At 35.3% G+C, this 22983-nt stretch overlaps 2 protein-coding genes across 2 annotated transcripts in view; one reads left to right on the top strand and one right to left on the bottom strand.

The window, feature by feature from the left end:
- The window catches only part of LOC106461801 (tyrosine aminotransferase-like), a 68772-nt gene extending 64774 nt beyond the window's left edge, over positions 1 to 3998 (bottom strand). The window contains exon 1 of the mRNA XM_013921656.2: positions 1584 to 3998. The gene's annotated coding sequence lies outside the window, so the exon portion shown is untranslated. The remainder of the gene's footprint in view (positions 1 to 1583) is intronic.
- The window catches only part of LOC106461800 (tyrosine aminotransferase-like), a 42496-nt gene extending 19887 nt beyond the window's left edge, over positions 1 to 22609 (top strand). The window contains exons 6-9 of the mRNA XM_022388872.1: positions 12163 to 12310; positions 18374 to 18457; positions 19496 to 19594; positions 21164 to 22609. Coding sequence (XP_022244580.1) covers positions 12163 to 12310; positions 18374 to 18457; positions 19496 to 19594; positions 21164 to 21277 — 445 coding nt within the window. The 3' untranslated portion in view covers positions 21278 to 22609. The remainder of the gene's footprint in view (positions 1 to 12162; positions 12311 to 18373; positions 18458 to 19495; positions 19595 to 21163) is intronic.
- Positions 22610 to 22983: the final 374 nt, after the last annotated feature.

Here is a 22983-nt window from a genome sequence, read left to right as displayed (position 1 = left end):
ATAGGATATTAGGAATTCTTTTTAATAGATATTCCAAATTACTGATTCTAAAAGTGAAAAATATCATGTCAAAAACTCAGCTTTATATTCCACGCTCTCATAAAGCTCTAATATCAGTTAGAGACAAAAGTGAACTATTTATGTTACCAAGTTTTTTTAGTTTTACTCTTTGAAAAACAGTCACGTAGAACCAAACTTCCACGGTGGACACAGCAGATAGGTCAATGTGTCTTTGCTCTAAAACAAACAACCTAAAAACGTATCACCAATTAACTGAATATTTAAAAAAAAATGTCTCAAGAAATCTATATTTCAGGAGCAAGGAAGTAATTATCAGTCTCTCTTATATTTTCCTGTTTAAACCTTCGAGTTGTGGACTAAATCATCAGGTAACAACGTGCACACTTTGTAAATGTATAGAAGTTGTTGAATGAAACAAATAAACAATAACAAAACAGTAGATTCAACTCTAACCAAGCAAGGTGATGTTTAATAAACACAACAAAACTTTCATACCTTTTGGTCAAACCGCTGCAAGAAAGAACAGGTACTTCAGTTGACAGAGAAGCAACGGAGTAGTAGTTGTACCCTGGAAACACCTGAAAAGTACGTTTATTGATTCCTGATTATAGGATGGTATTGGAGTATTCAGAGATATTATCAAGAATATTCCGTACTTTCTCTGTCTCTTATTACTTTCTCTGTCTATTATGGAAAACCACTGTCTTTTCCTATGCATAAACAAGATGAATTTGTCTATGAGTGTCTCTACCTTGTGGACAAGTGTCGAAGCTCTGGTTAGTTAGACGTTTTTCATTTTCATGCTGAATGGACACTGATGATGTGATTGATTTGTTGTTTCAAGACTAGTTTTAGTTTTGTTGGTGAAAACATCAAGTTCTTGTTCTTCAGTAGGAGACATTGCGTGTTCAGAATGTATAACGGTAATGTTTTTATCAACATCGGTTAATGTTGTTTTGCAGAAGTCACATGTGAGTTTCATAAGTTTAATAGAGATAGAGTGGAGAACTTGCGTCCATTTTGAACAAAGTTAATTGTCGTGAGCTCTTACAGTAATTGGTGGTTCTAATCTTAGAGATAGGCATGATCTGATTCTATAAAGTAAACTCAAACAATTATCATGGTGGATGTATCTCAGACGCTTTTCATTAAGTTGTCTGAGAAATTTAAAAGGTTATTTGGTGTTAAAATTAGAAGGAACTTGTGTAGTGGTGGGAAGAAGAGGTTGTTCGAGGTATGTGGAAGTTACTTCGAGAATATTATATTTCTTTTAGTCAAAAAAGCCACACAACAGGATATCTGTGCTCTGTCCAACATAGAGAATCGAACCCCAGATTTTAGCGTTGTAAGTCCATAACTTACCACTGACCCCCCTGGGAGACCTGCGATAATACTAAGGGGACAAAAGATAGTGGTAACGTCTGGAAATTTGGAAGGGATGTGGTTCTCAAGTAAACTGTTAATAATATACAGAACATTTCACGATAAAACAGTTTTTATGATACACTAAAATCAAAGCAATGTTTACCTAATTACATGAAATATTTACAATAGATACATACACGAGGTCCGAAAATTTCTTTTCTGTCATGAATGGTTATCCATCCTAATCTCCATCCAGGAACAAGAAACCTAAGCAGAGAACAGAACTTTAACTACCTTTACGTTTTAAATATTTACACATAAGTTTAGATTTACCAAGACTAAAGCTATCTAATGATGAACATGTTAAATTTATTCATTTCTAAATATAAGTCTAAATAATTAGAACATTCACTGGCATTATCTGAAGTCAAATAACAGCACAAAAGATCATTCTAGTTTTAGCTTAAAAATATAATATCAACCTAGTAAACAGTCTGATTACTTAATGATTAGTACGTTAAATCACAAACCAAATCTATAAAATTAGTTGAACTAAAATATATCTTCTAATAATAGGAAAACTTTAGTGGTGTTATTCAAATGTAACATTTTATAAATAGTTATTGAAACAGTATAGATAAAAAAGTGTTTACAACACAAAAACTACAGGAATAACACACGTCTAACGTGTGAAAATGAACCCTACCAAAGTACAGTGATGATTTGATTGTTTACACTGAGACGGATAGTATCACATCAGTATAAAGCCTTTAAAAGCTCAAGCAGTCACACTAACCAAGTATTCAGCTGTTTGTCTGTTTTTACGTGATGCATTTCCGATTTTGGATAAAAATTTAATTCTTTTCTAAATACCATAATAACAGAGTTGTAATTACTTTTTCTAACAGTTTACCAATACTGTTAAGTTATGTTCAGTATGTGTAGTGTGAGTCAGGTCCTGATAATTGGGGGGGGGGGGGGGAATATAAGCGGGAATATTTTGGTCCCTCTCTAAAGACACCAAATGCATCATTTCTACAAACCAAAAAAATTTACCAACACAATACATACTAATACACATTTTAAAAAGTCATTCTCACTAACACCCTAATACCACTGCGCCATTATCATTATCAAAATGATACACACTGTGTTGTACTGAACTTAGCAACCAATCAGCGCACGAGTGCCTAAATTAGAAAGCTCTTCCTGCTGCAGTATTTAAACTTCCGTTCGTTGGTGAGAAATGTGTTTTTGGATCGGTTTCATTTAAAACATATATTTTTCAATTTAATGCAATACTAAAACAGCAAAAGTTCTTATGAAAATAATAATAAAAAACATGATTCAGGTACTCCTTCAGTTGCTAGGAGCCCTAAGCCTATTTACGCCTATCAATGCCACTGCTAAGTCTTCATTCAAACAGTATTCATGTTTCAGTAGGTGTATACAACTCTGAAGAGAATATGTAAAACTGGCACTACTAATAATAGATATGAGTGAGGTAGGAAGGCAAAACATTCCAAAGACCTTGCTGTAAATACAGGAATGAACCTTACCAAAAGATCTGAAAAATATAAATTACCACGAACTGGTCTCAATGGACATGAACTTGTTCAAAATCCATTCTTTAAAAGACATAGCCACAACAAATCGCTCAGATTTCAAATAATAAAATAAGAAAACTGAGAGAAGGTACTATCAATAAATGAATTTAAATTCAAACTGTTTGGCAAAAATCAATGACAGTTTGTTCTACAGTAGAGATTGGAATAGGGTCACACTCAATGTACAATATCTAGTTATGTATGGGGGTGAGAGACGTTAATACAAGTTTGGGGCTGCATCTCGGTCAACAGGATCAGTAACAGTATTCCTCTATGTGTGTGTTGTTTGGGTTTTTATACTGTATACAGTATTGTTCTCTACATGTTGTGTTGTTCAAGTTATAATGCTTTTTGCCTTTACTGTGTAGAATACATAGGTGTAAAAACGATAAGAAATGAAAATAATTCTAAGTTTTTGTGGTTTATTTTATGTAGGGTTAAATAGTTATATTAAAACGATTTTAATATACAAATAAGCAAATCAATTGTGGTAAGCAAAATAGAGCGTCTGCTAACAGGTGTGGAACCATTAACACTAACACAAAGGTCAACGGTAAAAGTCGTCCACGTGGCCCAAGCAACAGTCATTCTGTATTCACGGATGAATAAACTGCTTATGCAGAACAATACAACAGAGACAGTGTCAAGGCCAAGACCCGACATGTTGAAACCAACCTTTAAAAAAAAATGCATGATCCTGTCAGACTTGCACTGTATAGTCAATATTTTACTTGCCAGAGTAATTGTCCACAAATAACCAACAAAAACATTTCATGCTGATGTTCAGACATTGCTGTTTGTTATTATAAATATATTTATCAGTTGGCATACACGGCGATATGTTTCTTGATAAAAATAATAAGCTATTCTTATCAAAATAAGTAACTAAAAAATAAAAAAGAATTGTAAAACTGTTACAGTTCCACTAAGTCCACTTATGAATACACACCAGATGGAAATGTAGAATAATTATTCTGATATTCAACTTTTATTTAATTCCATACGTACATCACATTTAAATCAATGGAGTAACAAAATGCAATTTAAATGAAACTAAAATGACAAAGAATTATATCCAATTAATACTTAGCAAGAAATATTAGGTCGTCAATAAATTAATGTCGCTTTTTTTTCATGAAAAACAACTTATATATCAAAACAAAACACTTATCAAATGAAATAAGCTCCATTCTTATCGATGATGCTTTTCCATATTATGATCATATTGTTAATGCCATGATTAAAGAAATCACTTGGCTTTGAAGGAAAAAAAAAACATGTCGATGTCCTCTTTAACGCCTTCGACATTTGCATACGTTTTCCCATTAAGAGGGTGTTGCAGCGAATGAAAAAGATGGTAATCTGATGGTGTCATATCTGGAGAATATGGTCAATGGGGGAAATGTTTCCAATCCAACTCCATAATATTGTGTTTCAAACATGCCACATGTGGACTTGCATTGTCGTGAAGAAGAACACTTTTCCGATTGACGAGTGAAGGGCTTGATTTAAACGTTCCAATTGCTGACTATAGATCTCTACAATGAGAGTTCGCTGTGGATTGGAGAGTTCGAAATGAATTACTCTTTTGATGTCCCACCGAATGCAAAGCATCACTTGAAGTCTTTAAGGAGTTTCCCCATATTCCTTAGATGTTTACGTATGGTTTCATGAAATACATACAATTTCAGGGCCATTTCAAGAATGTGTTGCCTTAGGTTATACTCAACAAGCGTCTTCAGAACATCAATATCAATTCCAACATGTCGGCCCCTGCCATCACAGTTGAACGAAATTTGCTGAACTATCGTTGACACTTACGAACGTTCAAAACATTTCCATAAATTTCTTTGATATTCTTTGTGGCTACATAGGCGTTGTTTCCCTTCTTGTATTCAAACAGCATTACATGCCGAACGTGTATCTCATCGTGTGCCATCACTATAAGAAATTAGGGTATACTGAACTTTACACATTATATAGGCAACACTAACGTGACGTTTCGGCGGTTCGTTTAACTATTATACGTGAGGTACGTTTTTTGGGGGGTGGTTAATGAAAGTGTTCCAAAACGCGACATTAATTTCTTGACGACGTAATAAATAGATTTCCTGATAAGGATGTCCAATTTATACAATTCTATTTGGATAATTTGATAGATAATAAAAGGTAATTCCAGCACTAACAGATGACTGAAGACCAATGTACAACAAATATCTACTAATTACATGATTCTGATTCTTACTGAAATTAATTTAATTGTTAAATATTAATTGACAATAATATTTCATTAAATGTGATATACATACCTTATAGCATGTTAAGTAGATATATTGTTTGTTTTTTTTAGAATTTGTATTGCATACTGAAGGGACATGGATATTTTGATAATAAAGTTAGAAAAACTACCTTTTCTCTCCAGATAATAATAAAAACATGTTTTTATTTCATCCATTGTATCATCATCAGAGCTAGAAATGCAAGATTTATAGTATTTATAGTCTCACAATTTTTGGGGCTCATGCTAATGGAATAAATTAGGTGTAAATTCTTAAACAACCAGAATCATACAGCCTTCACAGAATAGGTGGTCACCTCCAGTTTTGGTTATCAGGAATCCAAAGGGTGTGCCAAGGTTCTGTTTTTACTCATGTTAATACCTTTCCACATCCATGGAAAAATTACTGTATAGATGCATGGGAAGGTGCCGTTCAATATTTTAGAAATAGTATTTAATTGTTCTTAAGTTGAACTAGATGACGAGGGCAGACCTAAGACAACTTTCAGCACTGACGATAGTTTGCACGAGTTTTCATTACACTTACACTAAAGCTTTTGCAGTAGGAATGATGCCTGGTCCATTTTGAAGATTCCACTAGTGGTTGGATACCACAATTAATGCTTCAGGAGCTCTGATGAGAGCAACTAAAGGAACCAGATCTGGTATTGATGTTCATTGCTGTGCATCAAGATGAAGTGGCGTCGATAGAGATTAAAGAATGTATGGAACATACAGCATTTGTACAAGCAGCTATGAGTGCAGGAATATGTACTGTGCTGTTATCAGCCACTAAAATGTGGTTTCCAACCCGTTTTTTAGCAAATGTTCTATATATCAGAAAGATTGAAACCACTAATGTGTTACACTGACTACAGTCTAGTCGAGACGTTAAGCAGAAGTGTAAATAGTACTTTGTACACTGCCCAGGGGATAATATGGGCTAAACAGAATAATGTCCAGAAGATAATTATTGTTTTTTTCCTGTACAGAGAATAGCTCTAGGTATTATTAGTCCTCTCCTGGAAACTGTATGAAGTAATCAGTTTGTGGTGGTCACTATCAGTTACGTCATTAAGTGGGACAAAACATATCCATTGGTCAATACTTCAGCGCAGTTCATCAGTGATGTGTTAGCAGAATACTGGACAGCCCATTTTGGCATACAATAAGAAATTCACACTGACAAAGAAGTTAATTTCATTCTGTGAGTTATGTAGCGTTTTGAGTGTAGTGAACTGTACATGTTGCTGTATCACTCCTAGTCTGGTGGTTTAACAGTAACGTGGACACTTGCAAAGTCTCTTACTTCTAACAGAACCAACTGGGACAAATACTTGATAAAATCATGATGACGCATCATACAACAGAATGAAGATTTGCTGTTTTTTTTTGCAAAACATGCTTATGTTTGGTCAGGAAATAGCACTCCATATGGATGTGGCTTATGAATCACCTCACTACAGCAAATTATCCAGAATGTCAACAAAAATACACGGAGTGGTTAAGGTCTACATTGGTTGATGTAGTTTGCATACCAACAAGTAGAAAAGGCTAGTGTTACAATAAGTTAAGAAATTATCAATCTAACATGAAGATTGGGTATGAAAATACCAGCAGCATGGAAGCAGCTCAGATATAACTGTACAAGTTCTCATCTTATCCTCCAACAAAGTGGTTCACTGGCATACGAATTACAATGACCGCATAGAAAAATTACTACAACGCAAATTTTGCAAACTAATGCTGTTTGTTACTGATCAACCCTATAATGCACTGGCTAGACCAGGAATAGGAGGTCAAGATTGATGAGTCAGAGGATGATGAGATTACCATATTATATGATATCAACTCAGCTATGGAAGGAAGATGCTAGAAATACTTATCTAGTTGTACAAGATGAGTTAGATAAACAAGTCTCTGGAGAAGGTGCAAGATAGCTCTGATGGTTGGTTGAAATGCCGATGATGACCTCCTTATCTCTAAAACAGGGCTTAAATGCCAGACTAGAACCTACAATAGTTTTTGATTCTAAGAAGTGTTTCACTATGAAATATTTTCACGACATTGCATGATTTTTCTGAAGTTAGGGTATATTGTTCATTAAAAGATTAACTGGAATTAAAAGACATTTTCGTCCTTACTTTCCAGTCTTTAGAGAAATTTCACTGAGATATATTAACAGGATATCAGGCGATAGTTGCTCAATGATTACACATTTAGAATGGCTGATGTCAGTAGATGCAGTGCCCAAAATGTCAGTTTTTATGACTGAGGATAATCATTGAAAGGACTGCAGCCCTTGCGTTCCAGGTTATAGAAAAATTTCACTGGGAGATATTAACAGGATATCAGCTGATAACTGCTCAATTATTACACAGTTAGAATGGTTAATGTTGATAGATGCCGTCCACAAAGGTCATCAGTTATTATTATTGCAGTCCTTACTTTCCCAACAACTGAGTAATTTTCTGAGAGAAAATGTCACTGTATATATATTGCTACTACATTTAAGTGTGTTCATATATCTCCTCCATGTAAGGATGTTGTGTTTTTTCACAGTACAGAATATGAATCAGGTTGTTATAAACCTAAGTGGAGTGGTCCTTGCTTCATTCATGCCCCCAGTAGCACAGCGGTATGTCTGTGGACTTACAATGCTAGAAACCGGGTTTAGATACCCGTGATGGGCAGAGTACAGATAGCCCATTGTGTAGCTTTGTGCTTAACTTAAAAAAACAAGCTTCATTCATTTGCCTGTATTTATATTTTTCTGATGCCCACTGTAGAGAGTGGATTGACTTATGAATTGTGAATGTTGCCAACCACCTAAGAAATGCCTTGGCTTGTGTTGAGTTTAATAGCTCACAAATAGCACACATTACAGATATTGTAGCTATTAAGGTATAACTAGTGGAAATGGCCCATGCTGGTTACCATGATAATGGCACACAAGCCAGAAGCAACCTGTCTTAAGTTACCAGTGTATATGATGATGAGTAACATTGATATATATACACATATACATACCAAATGTCATGGGACACACCTCTGATTGCAGGGAAATGGATGTGATGACGAAATATGCAAATAGTTTGGCCTATAAGGGTGATCAGCGGTTCGCTCGTTAGTCATTTCAAACTTGTATGCTGCACGATAAGTACTCAGAAAGAGCTAACAGAGTTTCAGAGGGTAAGGATAGTTGGATGTCATTTGGGGGAAATGTCTGTACGTGCTATTGCACTACAATTAAACATTCCCAGGTCGACAGTTGGCAAAGTACTGGAGAAATGGAAGACCACAAGTGACAATGAGCCCAAGAAACGACCAGGTAGGCGTAAAATACTGACTGACAGGAACCGATGCACCTTGAGAAGGCTGGTTACCTCATCTCATAATCAGACTCTAGAGAATCTATGTTTGGAGATGCGAGCAGTCAAAGGCAAACCTATAAGTGTTTCCACGACATGTCAAGAGCTACATGCCATGAATTTTCACTGAAGAGCTGCAGCCTACAAGCCATTGATAAAATACAAATGCACACTGTCAATTGACATGGGGCAAGGTACATTGAATCTGGACCATGGATGAATGGAAATCAGTCCTACATGCTCTACCAGTCTGATGGATGTGCTTGGGTATGGAGGATGTCTGGAGAACTCTTATTACCCGAGTGTGTTGTCCCAGCAGTGAAGTTTGGAGGTGGTGGTATCAAGGTCTGGGAGTGCTTTTCATGTATGGACGAGGTCCACTGGTTGCATTGCATGGATCCATGAATGCTGCATCATACATTGATGTTCTGAGCAATTATGTGTGTCCTACATTGTGGCAATTTTATGGTACCGGCCCTTACACTTTCCAACATGATAATGCTTCATGTCACAAAGCAAGGATTTGAACGTGTGGTTTCAAGAGAATAACATCGGAACATTGCAACACAGAGCCCTGATGTCAACCCGATAGAACATCTTTGGGATGAAATGCAGAATTAGGGCAAGGCCAAGATGGCCCTCTAAAATAATGGAGTTTACTAATGCTTTAAAGAAAGAGTGGAGAACAATACCACCAGCTTTCTATCAGAATCGCATTGAATCGATCATTAAGGCCAAAGGCAGGGCAACACGCTAATAATTTCTTGAAATAAATACATAACTATTCATAATTACCCGTGTCTCATGATTTTTGGTATGAAAGTGTGTATGCAATTACAGTGACAACATAATTGTCAAGTAAAATATGAATACAAATGAAGGACTTCACCTAAATGTAAATTGTGATTACTGATATGTAAGACATTAAAGATGAGATGCACCTAATGTTTTTTTTTAAAGCTGGAAAGAGAATGTTTCATTTTTAACTCTGAAATATTTATCAGATAATGTATTTTCATAGAAGAGAGACGAGTAATGGAGATGCTTACACTATGTTTGGAAGAAAAAGTTTAACCAGAAGTTCTCTGTAATGGTAACGACAAATATCTTGATTGTATTGAATTTATATATTCAATAGGTGAAATTAAGTGCAGAAAGTGAAATTTATGCCATACCAAATATAAACTTGGTTAACCCAGTGTTTTATTTGGCTACTATCGAATATTTTCCAGTGTGCAGATTGAAATATTCTTCACAAATGTAGAAATTTAGTTAATTAATTTTGAATTTGAAAGTTAGGGATGACTCGGATGGCCTGAAGGTCAAAGGGATATACAGGCACACTAAATATTTTCACGCATACAAGTGTACGTAGTTTTAATTATAGCATGTGTGTCAGTGAAGTAGCTAATCTTCTTTTATCTTAGTTACCTATTGTACTGAGTCATTCACCTCGGATATTACATGTGCATTTTTCTAGGAAATACTTCTGGAAAGTTGAACATACAATGTGGAATTGAACTGTGATCTTTTCCAATGACTGGTTAGATGATACTTTTAAAGGGCAAAACATTTATTATGTCGTGGTGAAGATTACTAACAGTCACATGGATAGCACATGTACCCTAAGAAGAATAGCGTTGTAGTCTTGTGTATACAATTCTATGTTTTCTCAATTTAGGATACACTCTTTACAAATTTTCTTCAGCTTCCAGACGATATTTCTGAGAGCTCTCTCCAGCATACATAATGCCTCTCTCCGTCATAAATACACTCCTTCTGAGTAATTTGTGTACTGAATAATGATTGTTTTACATTGTCACACACTATCTACTCTCTTTGTTTCACAGTTCAGTCGAAGTCATAAAATTCAGATACATTTCTTTACCAAACCTCCTGTTATTCTATAGAACCCCCAATTACTTTAATGGAACTCATTGTACCTGAGAATGCCACAGTTGCCATAAGGTTCCCAACATATCATTTAATAAAATAAAAACAAAACAACATATTTTGATAAAATCAGAAGATACACTATAGCTAACAATACATTCCACAATATAAAGAAACATGCTAGAGTCCATTTCGTCGGAGAATAATATAAAATAAAACATTAAAAACATAAAATAATTTCATTCCTTATTGGTTTGGTATCTATAGATGCATGTTCAGAGTTAAAACCATAAAACATAAAAACTCGAACAACACAAAGTGAGAACAAAAGTGTATACAGCATAAAAACCTGTAGAATACAAACATATAGCGAACAATATTGTATACAACATAAAAACCTGTACAATACAAACATATAGCGAACAATATTGTATACAGCATAAAAACCTGAACAACACAAACATATAGCGAACAATACTGTGCACAACATAAAAACCCGAACAACACAAACGTATAGCGAACAATACTGTGCACAACATAAAAATCCAAACAACACAAACAAAACTATACAACGTAACAACATGAACAACACACACACGTGTCAACTCCCACCCACCCCCAATACAGATCCAATGGACTCCTGGGCCATTTTTTAAACTTTAAAAGCAGGAAAAGCAAAAATACCATAACTGTCAAGGAATATAAGGTTCTTAGCACCATTATACTAATATGTCGAACTTAATAAGTATTTCCACAAAGTGTAGGTATTCTTCCGTACGTTTACCATAGAAAGTACTAATATAAAATAAAAACACATAAAAAAAACTTGTTATTCGGTGAGATAGCGGTAACTTTACGGTCTTACAATGGTAAAGTCCGGTGTTCGATCCAAATACATTGTTCTTTATCTTAGGATTGTTGATCTTAGAACATTTCAAAAAAAAAAAAAATTAATTTGGCTCATTTCTTGATTATTATAGCCATTTTGTACAGTTTCAAATGCTATACATAGCCCATTGTGTAGCTTTGTGCTAAATTATAAACAAAGCTAGAGTTGTATTAAATTTAAGCTGCCCTCTGGTGGCATACGTAGTAAACTATAGAAGATGTAGGCATCAAAATAAATTTTTCCCATTAGATACTGGAGATGTGAACCAAACGCTGATCAACTTGTATTTGGAAATTTATTTGCGATTTATCTTTTTATTACTTGATGTATCATGAAAATAAGTATTCCTCAAATGCTGCACTAGCGGGTCAACAATAAGTTTATGCCTTACAACGCTAAAATTCGGTTTTCATACCCCGTGGTGTACGAAGCGCAGATAACTCATTCTGTAGTTTTTCCGCCAACAAAAACAACAACAGAAACAGCCACACCAGCGAAAGATAAAACAACAACAACATGATATGTGCTTATAATGTACTCTAGTCACTCTCGGAACGTTATATCAGAGAAAATTGACATCGAAAAATCTCCGTACGTCTATTTATTTGAAATTCCGTTATATATATTTTGCATCTAGTAATCATTGTTGTTATTTTTTTAAATATAACATATGTACATTGTTGTTTTTCATGTCCCATCCTTAAACGATTTTATATAAGTAACAATTACTCTTATTAGCAATAATTTGATATTACAGATACGAAAGGGTTTACAGTCACTCAGTCAGAAGATCATGGGACCATGTACATTAGTCCAGGGGGCGCTTCCTACAATCCTGAAGGAAACGTCTCAACAATTTTACAACGGAACTATTGAGTGTGTTAGGGTAAGTTATATATATATACTTTGGGGGGGGGAGTAGGAGGGGAGGGTTAAGTAGAAATAATAAGGATGAAAATGTGGGAATGCATGATTTAGTGTAGAAAAAGTTTAACTGAAAATGTCAACGAAATTTTGTAACTAATAATAAAATTACAATTATTGAAATTATATTTTATGTTACAAGACACTGTATCTTTTGAATATATTATAATACCATTATCCTTCTACTGTGTAGAACTATAAGCAAGCGTGGCTGTTACTAAGTTTATAAACTATGTATATTAATAGGAGGTTCTTGAATATTGTAATCAAAATCATTATAAATTTTATATATATAACTAATTAAAATTATTAATAACTCATTATATAACGTACTGTTTGGATGATTTGATATAGAATAGCTCAATGAAGAATGAATGTATAATAACGTAAGTGTCTCAACAGTAAGCTTTAGGACTTATAACGTTATAAAACCTAGGTTTCGGTACTCGTGTATTGTGTAACTTTGCCCTTACAATCAACTAAATAAACAGACTGTTAATCATATGCCTCCCACCAGTCAATTAACGTGTGTGCTGACAATTTGTCAGGCTGTTAAGTATTTGTTGGCAGGATTCTTTACGGTAGGGTCTGTGATTTGATGGCGATAAATTTCAACAATAAACAAACAGCACACAGTCCACTTTTTTCAAAATGATATATTAAGACAAGTCACACGTATATACAAATGTTTGTTACACAGCAATTACCACAGTTGTATCCAGCGCATTAAATAATCGTCTCTTCTCGTCAAAGTCCACACAAGCTGGTTCAGTTACTTTCGGACACAACTAACAAGACAACTTATTCTTCTCTGCTCTGTTGTTACAGTACAATTTACGTTAATTTCACTTTATAAAAAAGCGTCACTATACGCTCTTTAGAGCTAAACTTACAAACACACAGTCTGGATCTATTTGAATATATTTTTTACTAACTTTATTTAACTTGAACTACATTTTGGACGCGTATTTATATATAGCGCAACTGAGACCAAGAACTTTTCACACACTACGTGATATTATGATGTAATAATACTTGAAAAAACTTAGAAGGTTCTAGTAACATGATGCAATAATACAATAATCGAACTACACAAAGTATGATTCACATAGTTATGTAAACAAACCTTTGATAAACTATCGCTTTTAAAAAATATCTAAATTTAACACTGGTGTTATACTCTTTATGAAAAGTATTTACTATTTTTTATACTATATACATAGACTGTTTTCAATTCATACATTACCCATACAGTCTGCTCCACCATTTGCAGTCCCCTTGATGGCTTCAATGCAGAACCTGTAGTTTTAAGGGTATAACACCCACTTCATGATTCTTTCCGTGTTGATTTTGCACCTCTGAATGTATGCAAGTGGCTGATGGTCCATCTGGCTGATAAACTTTTTCCCATAAAGGTAGTTCTGGAATTTCCAGCTGGAAAATATGATGCCCAGACACTCATATTCAATCACATAGTAGTTCTTCTCACTACTCGATAGCTTTTTCCTGACATACATTACGGAAAACAGTCCATTTTCATGTTCTTGCAGAAATGCTGCTCCAATTCCAATATCTGGTGCATCAGCCTGAAGGATGAACTCTCTGTTGAAGTATTTCATTCTAAGGAATGGTTAGCGTTCTTACATGTTTTTCAACTTCTGGAATGCCATCTGCTGTAGTTATTTACTCTTCAGCTTGTTTGGGTGTCTTCAGCGTAGTTTGGGATGAACTTCCTATAGTATCCCGCTAACCTAAGAAATGATCTAATTTGCTGCTTGGTCGTCAGAGCTGGTGCATCTTGTGCGCAGGTTAACTTATCCTCTTCTGCCCATCACCCACCTTGTGTCCAACAAAGTTCAGCACAGAACAGCTATTGTAGCACTTAGATGGTCTGACCTGCTGCTCTCACTCATCTGACAGCTCTCTGAGCTTCTTCAGGCTGTCTTCCCATCTGACTGTGTGGATCAAAATGTCATCCACATAATGCTCTATGTTGGTGGTTTTGTGGAACATCTTTCTCATCATGTGGTTGAATGTCATTGCTGAGTTAACAAATCCAAATGGCATCCTCTTTAACTGGTAGCATATGTCTGGTGTCACAAAAGTGGTCTCCTCCTTGTCTTGTCTTCATAATAACCTTTACTGAGGTCGATCTTGGAAAATAATTTGACCCCATCTAGTTTCGCCATGATAGCCTCTGGGTTGCCCATAGGTTTGAAGTCGAACTAGAAGTCTATGCAGAAGGGGTTTGATCCATCATTCTTCTTCACGACTGTGACTGGTGAACAGTAAGCTGACTTCGAAGGCTCAATGATTCCATCTTCTAACATTACCTCGACTTCCTACTTGATCAGGTCTCTCATTGCATATGGTATCTGGTAGTGCTTTACCTCGTCTAGATTCCTGATCGCAGTCTCGATCTTGTGTTGCACAAGGTCCGTCTTGCCTTGCTTGGTCTATCTGTGAAAACATCTGCATACTGGCACAGTAGATCGTGTAACTTTTTCTTCTTGCTAATCAGTTCTTCACTGATGTTGACATCTTTGTATGTCTTATCTCCACCCAGCAATATTAAGTCTAGTATGTCTTAATCTACTATGACAAAGTCACCATCTTCTGTTTCTGCATCTATGACAGCCACATCTGCAATGTCCTTCTGTGCCTCAATAGCTGCACCCATTAGGCATTTTTCCCTCTCGAAATACCTCTTCAACAGATTGGCATGGTAGATCTTGGTTTTCCCATCCTCTTTCACCTTCTACTCCATTCTGTTGAGTACTTCCTGTACTTCAACAGGTCCTTTCCACTGCAGAACGAGTTTGTTGTTATCCTTAGGTAGCAGAGCCAAGAGCTTCTGTCCGATCTTGAAATGTAGATTCATGGCCTTCTTATCACATAAGTGTTTCTGAAAGCCTTGAACTGCATACAAACTTTCTCGAGTGAGTTGACAGGTCTCTCCAGTTGGTTTCTGAGGTCTAACACATATTGTTTCTCACTTCTGAATCTTCTTCTCCTTTCCACATTTCTCTCAATATCTGCATCTGACCTCGTACTCTTCTTCTGTACAGTAACTCAAAGGGTGAAAATCCCGTACTTGCTTGTGGGACTTCTTGGTAAGCAAATAATACTGCCTGCAGTTACCTGTCTCAGTCACTGGTCTCTCCTGCACATCTTCTTCAGGATGTTCTTTTAGACTCCATTAATTCTGTCACAAAGACCATTACATTATGGGGTGGTAAAGTGCTGCCTAGGGCTGATGAGTCTGCACACTTCTTGAATTATTTCTGAAGTAAACTGGGTCCCTTTGCCACTCAAGACTTTATTCAGAAAGCCTACTCTGCAGAGCACTTTCAGCAGGGCTTCCGATACTCTCTCTCTCTTTATCTTTGGCAATGATATGGCTTTTGGGTAACTTGTTGCATTGTCGACTACTATCAACACGTACTGGTTGCCAATGTTAGTTACAGGTACTAGTAGTCCAATCAGCTGAGCTTAGCTACTGAATGGCTCTTCTATGAGAGGCATCTCTTCCAGTAACACCTTGGATACTATCCCTCTAGACATTGTTCTTTGGCAGATGTCATATGACTAACAGATTCTGGTCATATTTCCAATGATTCCTGATCAATGGAAGTTGCTGGTGATTCTGTCTGCCGTTTGCCATCTTTTTTGCCCCAAGGTGTCCTCCAACAATCGACTTGTGAGCCAACTTCATCACTTGAGTCTGGTATTCTGTTGGTTTTATGATCTCTTTAACTTCCCCAGTAGAACTGCCTTTATAGATCCGGTGCAGCACTCCCTTACAGTCCTCTATTCTGTAAGATCATTTTCACTTTGTCTTGTGCTTTACGTTCTCCCGGGTACTGTCCCAAAGGTTTTGTAGTGAAAGGTCTTTCTTCTGTGCTTCCTTTAGTTCTCGTAGATCTACATTCAGGATGTCATCTTTCGAGACTTACTTGGGCTTGGTATCTTGATTGCTTTTCTTTTCCTTAGCTCATGTGGTGACTGCAGATACCTCATCAGCCTCCTTTCTGTCTGGTTTCTCCACAATTCTACTGTCTGGTATATTACCAATCACTAAGTCATAGATGGATGTCTTCATACTCGTGGTTTCAAGATCTCCCATATAGTATGGAGTGTCCACCTTTATTCTTGTCTATCATCTGGTCATCAGATACTAGACTGATTCTCAATGCTATACACAGTGTTTTGTAGGACTTTCACTTTCTAGTTCCCAGCATAGTCTTTACCTACTGGCATGTTGTAGTTTGTTGGCATCTCTTGATGTTTGCCATATGCTCCAATCACCACTGGCACTATTGACTTGTTTTCTAACTTGAGCTGACCATCAATCGTGCACTTTTTAATCATGATGATATAACTTACTACTTGTGGTGAATCTGACGAGTTGTCTCTATTCTGTTTTTTTTTCTGGCAGCAGCCTCCATGGTGATTGGCATTCCTTTCTTGTTTCTTGCCAGAACCATCTTTGTAGGTAGCTTCAGCTGCTTTATGTTGAAATTTCTGTGGCTGCTTATTGGTGACAGACTTGCAATGATTTGTAATGTGTCCGATTTTATAAGAAGCATAGCATCTCTTCTCCCTTTTGTCTTTTAACCTCTTGTCTCCTTTGGTAGCATCCTGCTTCTGGTCAGCTACGCCTGGTTTCGACTTTAACTGGTAATTCTTGCAAGTTATGCTTCCTCCATGGGCTTCCATATAATGTTCTACCAACTTAATCATCTTGTCTACATCTTCTGGTACTCTCTCCTTTAGGGACAGTGACATGTTTGTTGAGCGCATAATCTTGAACTGCTCACACAGTAGTAGATTTGCCAGTCCTTCAAAATTATTTTCACACTTGGCCATGTCAGTCCATCTTGTTAAGTAATGCTGTAGCCCTGCCACAAACTAAAGTGCAGTTTATCCAGTGTTAGGTTTAACTTCTCAGAATTTCCAGTGAAAAACTTCTTCAGTAAGTTCATAGCATTGTAAGAACACCACTTTTAATTTGTCGTAGTCCATGGCATCTTCTGACGTCATGCCAGCATACACGATTAGGCCTTTTCCTGTGAGAAGGGAGCTGAGACAAACTACTGAGATATCTTTGTCCCAGTTCTGACTTTGGGAGAATCTTTCATACCTCTCCAGGAAAGCATATCTGTGGTCCAGAATCTTTACAGTAGGTGTCTGTGATTTGTTGGTGATAAATCTCAACAATAAATAAACAGCACACAGGCCACTTGTTTGAAAATAATATACTAATACAAGTCAAACGTATATACAAATGTTCGTTACAGTACAGAGTTAATTACCACAGTTGTATCCAGAACTTTAAATAATTGTCTCTTTTCGTCAAAAGCCCACACAGGCTGGTTCAGTTACTTTAAAACACAATTGACAACACAAATGTTTCTTCTCAACTCTGTTGTTACAATACAATCTGCGATAATTTCATTTTAAAAAACGCCTCTATACGGTCTTTACAGCTAAACTTACAAACAAACAGTCTAGATGTATTTGAAGATATATTTCACTAATTTTATCTAACTTGAACTTTTGGACGTGTATTTATAAATAGCCCAACTGAGGCCTAGAACATTCTATACACTGTAAGATATTATAATGTAATAATACTGGAGGAAAACTTGAAAGGTTCGAGTAACATGACGCAATAATACAACAATCGACAAGTTACGACAATTGAACTACAGATACGTAAAATCTTGACAATATTCTATTGAATCTTTACTTATTATTTGATCTGTAATTTGTAGGTTTCGTAAATCCAGTTCATTTTGTTTTATTGATAAATTATCATATGAAAAATACGGAATAAATTAAACTCCCAGTGTTCTTATTTGTAAATGCAGTTCCTTTTGTATTGTTGATGAATTACTTATTACATGAAAAATACAGAATAAATCAGAATCACGTGTTCTTATTTTTAAATTTAAATGTTAGAAATACTATCACTAACTTAGATCAGAAACATGACAACATTTTCTTTCTATTCTTTCTACAGAGAAATGCTGAAAAATCCTACACAATCCTTTCCAAGGTCCCAGGCCTGAACCCCATTATGCCAGCTGGAGCAATGTACATGATGGTACGTTTCATACCACTTGGACTTGATGGTTCAGTATTACTTCCCTTAAAGTTCTTCATTATATTCATGTATCAGAAAAAACCTGAAAATAATAACATTCGAAACCATTTATGATAACTTTATAGATCCAAGCGGCAATTCCCGAAAACGTTTTTTTTATTATTATATTATGATGAAAGATAAGGAAATATTGCAGAAAAAAAAACGTGTGGAAAGAAATAGTCATTACCATATCATTAGAACATTATATTTATCATGAAATATAGTTTAGATATTACTATAATACTTGTTGTTGATTTGTTTAAACAACAACAAGAAGAAGAAAACATTTCAATCAAGCATTATATCGTGTGGGAGTGTATAGGTGTATTTAAATGAACGTAATTGAAATCAGTGAGGAGAAGTGAACTCGAGCATCTTATGTACTTGCTTATTGCTCATTATTAATAGTTTAATAAAAAAGAATTGGTTTGATTTGTTTTGAATTTCGTGCAAAGCTCTACAATGGCTATCTGCGCTAGTTGTCCCTAATTTAACAGGGAAGACTACTAGTCAACACCACCCACCTCCAACTCTTGGTCTGTTCTTTTACCAACAAATAATGGAATTAACCGTGACATTAATGCTCTACGGCTGAAGAGGCGAGCATGTTCAGTGACGGATATTTGAATCCACGAGCCTCAGATTTCGAGTTGAGTTGCTGGGGAAGAAAAACGGTTTCATGATTATTCTATATTTGCTTTTGACCATAACTATTGCAGTTATGTATATAACTCGTTTTGGTGTACACACGCGGAAAACACTATTTATTGATCAAATAAATGACCTCCGATGGGTCAGCGGTAAGCGTTACCACCTGTAGTGTTAAAATTGTGGTTTCTATCTCTGCGGTTGGCTCAGGCCAGGATCCCTTCTTGCAACTATGGGCATAAAAAATAAAACGAAGGTAAAAATTAGTGTTTTTATGCACGTTACTCTCTGCATGTATTGATTAACATCTGGCATAACTGTTTATATGATTTTGTTTTGTAATTTCAGGTGGGCATCGATATGGATCGGTTTGGGGAGTTTAAAAGTGATCTAGAGTTTGTTGAACGCATGGTCAGTGAGCAATCTGTGTTTTGTCTTCCTGGAACGGTAGGTGGCGTATTTTGAAATATTAATAAAAAAATTATAGCTTGTGTATAGGATGAATAAGGTTGGTTGGTTGGTTATTGCAGAACAAAATCACATTTGGCTATCTCCCATGTGCACCGTAGAGAATAAAACCCAGGATTTTAGTATTGTAAGTTGCTAAACTTACAACTGTCCCACCAGGGAATAGGATGAATAAGGAAAAAATAAGATTTAATAAAATTTGCAAAACAACCTCACGTAATATAAGAAAATACAACCAAATGATTAAATTATTAGTTCGTTCCCAGCAAAAAGCCTTTTATTAAAGACTAAATGTTAACATGTACAAAACCAGAAATTTGTAAAGGCTTAAGCCGAAATACTAGACACTGTCAGAAACTTACTTTTTTATAATATATATTTAGTATGTAAATATAGGTGTGTTGGGCTAAAGATCCTTCTAAAGTACATGTCTTTGACTTGTTGGTGATAAATTCAAAAATATAAACAAACAACATGCACTCTACTTGTATTATATATATTATAAATATTATATATATATTCGGGACAAGTTAAATGTATGTACAAAATTCCTTACACTATAGAGGTCAGAGTTATATTTTAAACACTATATAGTTCTCTTCTTCTTGTCAAAAGTCCACTTGGTCCTATTCAATTGCTTTAAAATTCAGTTGACAAGCCGAACTAGTTTTCTCTATTTCTTTTGCCAGATTATCTATGTATAGTTCACTTACGTTGTTGTTGAGTTACCACAGCTGAATTCTGTACTTCAAAAATTGTCTGCTCCTTTTTCGTATTTCCAAAAATCGTCTGCCTTTTGTCAAAGTCCATTCAGACTGGCTCAATTACTTTAAAACACCCTTTGACAAGACAAATTATTCTCCTTATATCTTACGAAATTGTTAATATCATTTGAACAGAACAACCATTAGGCCTTTCTCTTCTATGATGATTAACTTTGCGGTTAACTTTTCTCTGACCGAATTTCTCTTTCCTGTGATCTCACTTTACTCTCTTTGCTATTTTTTTTTTCGTCTGCTTGCCGCCATCACTTACGCCTTCTAGGAATCTCTATATCCTTGACATCAATGAATTGCATGCGATATTCGATAGCCTCATCATCAATGAATTATAAACACAACATAAGATTCTTACTGAGCTTTGCAATCAATCTTTTTATAACTATCGCCTTTAAAATAATTGCTTTTAACTCTCTTGTTAGGAAAAAAACTAAAATATCCTGAAATATTCCCTCACAAGAGAAATTAACGAATAATAACTACACTAAGCAGTCTTTTATATCTGACATTCACCACTATCTTTGTTCATCCAAAGTTTGTTGTCGATTTTATATTTATAGCCTCCAGTTCATTATTGTTAATTAATTCATAAAAAAATGTGCCAATTAGTGACTAATTTTGCTTTTTGGTAGTTTCTGTAAAATAATTTTTCTGGATAACATAAGATATACTGTGATCATCAATGCAGTATTTACTCATCGACTACTACCAGTTATTGATTGATTGATACGTATATATATATATGTCGTTCTTTTTTTTTTCTGTTCAGTGCTTTAACTATCCGGACTTCATACGGATCGTGTTGACTGTTCCAGAAGAACAGATGCAAGAAGCTTGTGAACGGATTGCTGATTTCTGCAACCACCATTATGAGTGCTATTAGAACGCTAACGAGAACGACACCGATCATTTTTCAGAAGAAGTCTGAGGCCAAATTCTTGAATTTGTAACTCTTCTAAATCATCCCAACACTTCTTTGGTATTCAAAAAAAAAAACGGACTCTGACACTATATTAAACTCCAAATGAAAATAAAAATCCCTTCAACAGGAAAATTGATTACGAGCTCATAGTTTACTAATTAGATGTTTCTATAACTCTCTCTCTCATTATATAACAGTTAACTCCCAGAGATTAGCAGCTCTAAGCTGCTCAACTAATCTGCTTGCTAAATTTCAAGTTATTCGGCACGACGGAAATTTCTGGAATAACGCACAACTTGAGTTGTGGAACACCTTGTGGACGGCCTTAGGTATTACTCTCCATATGCCTGCAACAAAGTAACATGTACTTAGTGACGTAGGGTTAATATATTGGATCTTTGTTCTCGGTGTTAGACTCGCACAGTATTTATCTCAAATGCAAATATATCTTGAAATAATAAATTAACAGTCGTAGTTTTTTGTGACATAATATTTTGTGACGTATGGCTTTTGAAAAAAGATACGTCACTTTGTAAGGGGTTTGTATGTTTCGGGTGTTGTGTTTCAGGGAACTTGAGAAACATTGTTGTTGCCTTATGTTAACTATATATCGGACAGTTCGTTTTCTTAATGAACACACTGAAGGAAGTTGGACATATAGAATGAAAGAGACGCGATTTTGTCGCAGAAAAGGTTTAATCTTCTACTGGCTTTACGAGAGAACATAACTGTAATATGGCAAAGCCTAAATTACGATTTGTTGTGTAAATTGCATTTGTTCGTCCAAAGAAAACTGGTTGTAAGTTTAGCTAAAAAGCGGGAACAAATGGCGAAAAGTCACGTATGTTATTTAATATCTATGTACATATGACATACTGTTCCGAAGTTTTCCAATTGAAGTGTTTCTTTATTGTCTTGTATATTGTGCAGTAGAAATATGTGACATTATTGCTGTTCTGAATTGTAAAACCATTCGTAACAGTGTTTATGCTAGACTGGACAATACTACTTTGCAGTACTGTTGCGTCTCTCGGAAACAATACGGGCAAACTTATAGTGTAAATATGAATTATTCTTCATTAGTTAACACTGTAATATTTGGAAGTTTTCGGCCGTGGTAATCTTAATAAAAATCTTTGTTTTGTTTTTTTTTCTTGTAAGTAAATACATCCGCGTTGGGTTGTATTTTTACAGATTTCCTCGTTTTAAATTGATGTTTATAATTACTTGTAATGTTCCTTTGCTGTATCATTTTGTTGGTAAATAAAACTACTAGCGTGTTTTGTAAATTAATTCGTGTGGTTCTGTTTAATAAAACCAGGGAACTGAAAAAAAAAACATTCAGTTGTTTTGGTGTGAACGCCTTTTCTAAGCTGGGGAAGCGTAATTATGATTAATTATACACATAATAAAACATTAGTATTAGGCTTAACACTACATAGCGTAGGTGAAATATTGCTATACACTCTTCTTCTTCATGAATAACCTTAAGAGACCGAATAAATAAAGAATGTAGCGTTGAAATTATAATAAGCCTAATACTAATTTCTTATAACAGATATAATGAATTACAATCTCGTTTCGTCAGTTGACAAAAGATGTCTGTAGCAATCATTGTTGTTTCGTTTTGATGTATAGTCTTTTGCTCACCACTATTAACTTAAAAT

Source organism: Limulus polyphemus, unplaced genomic scaffold (genome assembly GCF_000517525.1).
Source record: "Limulus polyphemus unplaced genomic scaffold, Limulus_polyphemus-2.1.2 Scaffold1034, whole genome shotgun sequence".
Taxonomy (NCBI): Eukaryota; Metazoa; Arthropoda; class Merostomata; order Xiphosura; family Limulidae; genus Limulus; species Limulus polyphemus.
The sequence above is the reverse complement of the archived record's forward strand: the minus strand, read 5'-3'. Positions and strand labels throughout refer to the sequence as shown.